The sequence below is a fragment of the Chiloscyllium plagiosum genome, chromosome 14, assembly GCF_004010195.1.
Source record: "Chiloscyllium plagiosum isolate BGI_BamShark_2017 chromosome 14, ASM401019v2, whole genome shotgun sequence".
NCBI classification, from domain to species: Eukaryota; Metazoa; Chordata; class Chondrichthyes; order Orectolobiformes; family Hemiscylliidae; genus Chiloscyllium; species Chiloscyllium plagiosum.
The window spans coordinates 6,515,729-6,518,391 of NC_057723.1; the positions used below are offsets into that span (position 1 = coordinate 6,515,729).

The following is a 2,663-nucleotide window of genomic DNA, read 5'->3' on the forward strand; positions in this document are numbered from 1 at the left end:
GTCAAGTTGGAACAAAGGTTCTGTATCCGTGCTGTATAACTCTACGACTCTATCTGAGCCATGAGATCTTTGCACTCAGTTGAGGGAAGACAAGGGCTGGTGACACCCCAAACTATGTTGCACTCCCTCGGTACCACAGCGCTAACCTCAGCAATGAAGCAACAAGCTTCTGAACAGAGTAAGCCAAAGGAGCCTACTCCTCCTCCTAAGTCTCGCTTATTCAGTTCCGAGTTGAATGGGTTTGTCTGTTGGGATAGAGGCCAGGATAAAGAATAAGACAAGTTCCAAGTCACACTAAACCTTTTAAAGAAATTCTTGCATTTATACAGTGCCTTTCACAACTGCAGGGTCCCCACCCCCAACCCCCTTCACCATCAATGAAATACTTACTCCTGCCTCCAATACTTCTGCTATTAGTGGACAAATACATTCAAAGACAATTAATTCCAGAATTACTCACCATTTTTGAAAACCCCCTCTGTGATTTGGATTATACCTGCATCGGGAGGTGGGTTTTTAATTTCTGTGGGTGCTGGGACAGTCTTGGAGACCCCTAGCCCACAGGGGCATTGTACACTAATGGCCCCACCAAGAGACAGGCACATTCCGGAGACGTTTGGAGCAGTCATGGAGGGAGGTAATGTGACCCAGTGCGTCAGGAAATGGGCGATGGCTGTCACTGTTAAATCAAAGTGTGGGTTTCATCTCTCTCCTGCCCCTTTGTCTTTGAGCGTTTCAACTGACTTTGACCCAATGGGTTGGTTACCTTTGCATCCTCCATGGCGCGGGCCAGATCTGCTTCCCCCTCCTCTCGGTTCCCCTTTCAGAAAAATACAAAACAACGTCGTTAGTGCAAGGAGACGTCAAGACCATTTCGACAATAATCACATGACTATAGCATGATAGGCAAAGATGATGAATAAGAGCATTATGAAAGGGATGGACACTGAGCCTTAAGGTGGCACGGTGGCTCAGTGGTTGGCACTGCTGCCTCACAGCGCCAGTAACCCGGGTTCAATCCCAGCCTCTGGTAACTGTCTGTGTGGAGTTTGCATGTTGTCCCCATGTCTGCGTGGGTTTCCTCCCACAATTTAAAGATGTGCAGGTTAGGGTGAATTGCCCATAGTGTTCAAGGATGTGTAGGTTAGACGCATTGATCAGGGGTAAATATTCTATATAGGGTAGGGGAATAGGTCTGGGTGGGCTTCTTTTTGGAAGGTCGGTGTGGATTTGTTGGGCCGAAAGGCTTGGGTCCACACTGTCAGTGTTCTATGAAAAGGCCCTTGGTCAATTCCTTTGAAAAGAGATGGTAAGAAAGAGGTTGGTTTTAGAAGTTGGTTTTAGAGAGTGACTCATAATAGGAAAGAGATGGAGATGGTCATTGAGGGGGGATTCCAGAGCTCAGGGCAATGTCGGACTGATCTCTAGCCATTAGACACTAAGGGTTTCATTGAGAATAGGTTCAATACAAGACTTGCCTCTGGGCTGAAATAACTCCACTATCCCATTACCAAGTTACTCATGCATTAGACATGATACTGACCCAACTAGCTCAGAGCCAGAGTAAACAGAATCCCTGACATACCCACACGACCGCCTAACAGTGATAGTGCTTATTTTTCCACAACACCCATGTCGTGTGTGCAGGTGTAGGACACAGTGAAGAACAATGAGTGTGTAAATCTTTATTTCTATTCCACCACCAGGAAGAAAGGAAACATCCGAGTGTCCAGTGACGAGCAGCGCCCTTCACATCAAAGGGCAAGTCATTCCTGTTTCTATCTGTCAGCCAGCGCTCCCTGACTGGACTAGGTTAACAGCCCCAATCAGGGAACTCACATTCTATGAGGTCCACCTGGTTGAACTTGTTCTGTTCTCTACAGCTACCTCCTAACCACAAACCCAGCAGGCTCTTATTGACTCTTTTGAAATAACTCAAATAAACCAACTGAACCAAACAGAACCAAGTTAACAAGTGACACCCCCCCCCCCCCCCAAAGGGACAATGGCTCGAAGGATTACAATCTCAAAAGCAGCATTGCGTCAAAAAGAAAGCTGACGGAGTTAGAGTTTACAGAATGTGATTGGATGGGAGACGATTCACTTCAGTGAAAAACTTCAAATGAGCTGGGGACACCTCAAGCTACCTCTCCAAGGGCAACTGGGCTCAGATCTTTTCACCACAGAGAGCAGCGGGAGCTGGACGGAAGTTCAGACGGAGCGCAAAGCCGGTCGGGAAGGTAAGTGATTGCTATTAGAGTGGGTGTGTTCTAAACCCCAGGTCCTACAAAGTAGGGTCTCCCTCCCTCCCTCCTCCTCTAACCTTAATTAAGAGTCCACAGACGTGCCACAAAAAGAGGGTCTAAGGAAGTTTAGATCGAAGAGTGAGGCTTCATCTCAGGAGTCTTTGACAAGGAGGTTGAGTGAAGTGATTACGCCACAGTTGAAGAGGGTGAAATCATGACTGCCCAGCTGGTTCAGTGCGCTACGTGCTTGATGTGGGAGGTCAACGACTATGGTGTGTCTGGCTCGTATATGTGTGGAAAGTGTGTGCACATTCAGCAATTGACCGAGCATATTGCAGCATTGGCGAAAGAACTCGAAGACCTTAGGCTCATCCGAGAAAACGAGATCTTTCTGGACAAGACCTTCAGCGAGGTTAT

General features: G+C 47.4%; 1 protein-coding gene across 1 annotated transcript in view; it reads right to left on the reverse strand.

Annotated features, from left to right (window-relative positions):
• The window catches only part of LOC122556978 (annexin A6-like), a 27,798-nt gene that overhangs the window by 10,464 nt on the left and 14,671 nt on the right, over positions 1-2,663 (reverse strand). Inside the window, exon 3 of the mRNA XM_043704212.1 lies at positions 767-820. Within this exon, the coding sequence (XP_043560147.1) occupies positions 767-820 (54 nt within the window). The remainder of the gene's footprint in view (positions 1-766; positions 821-2,663) is intronic.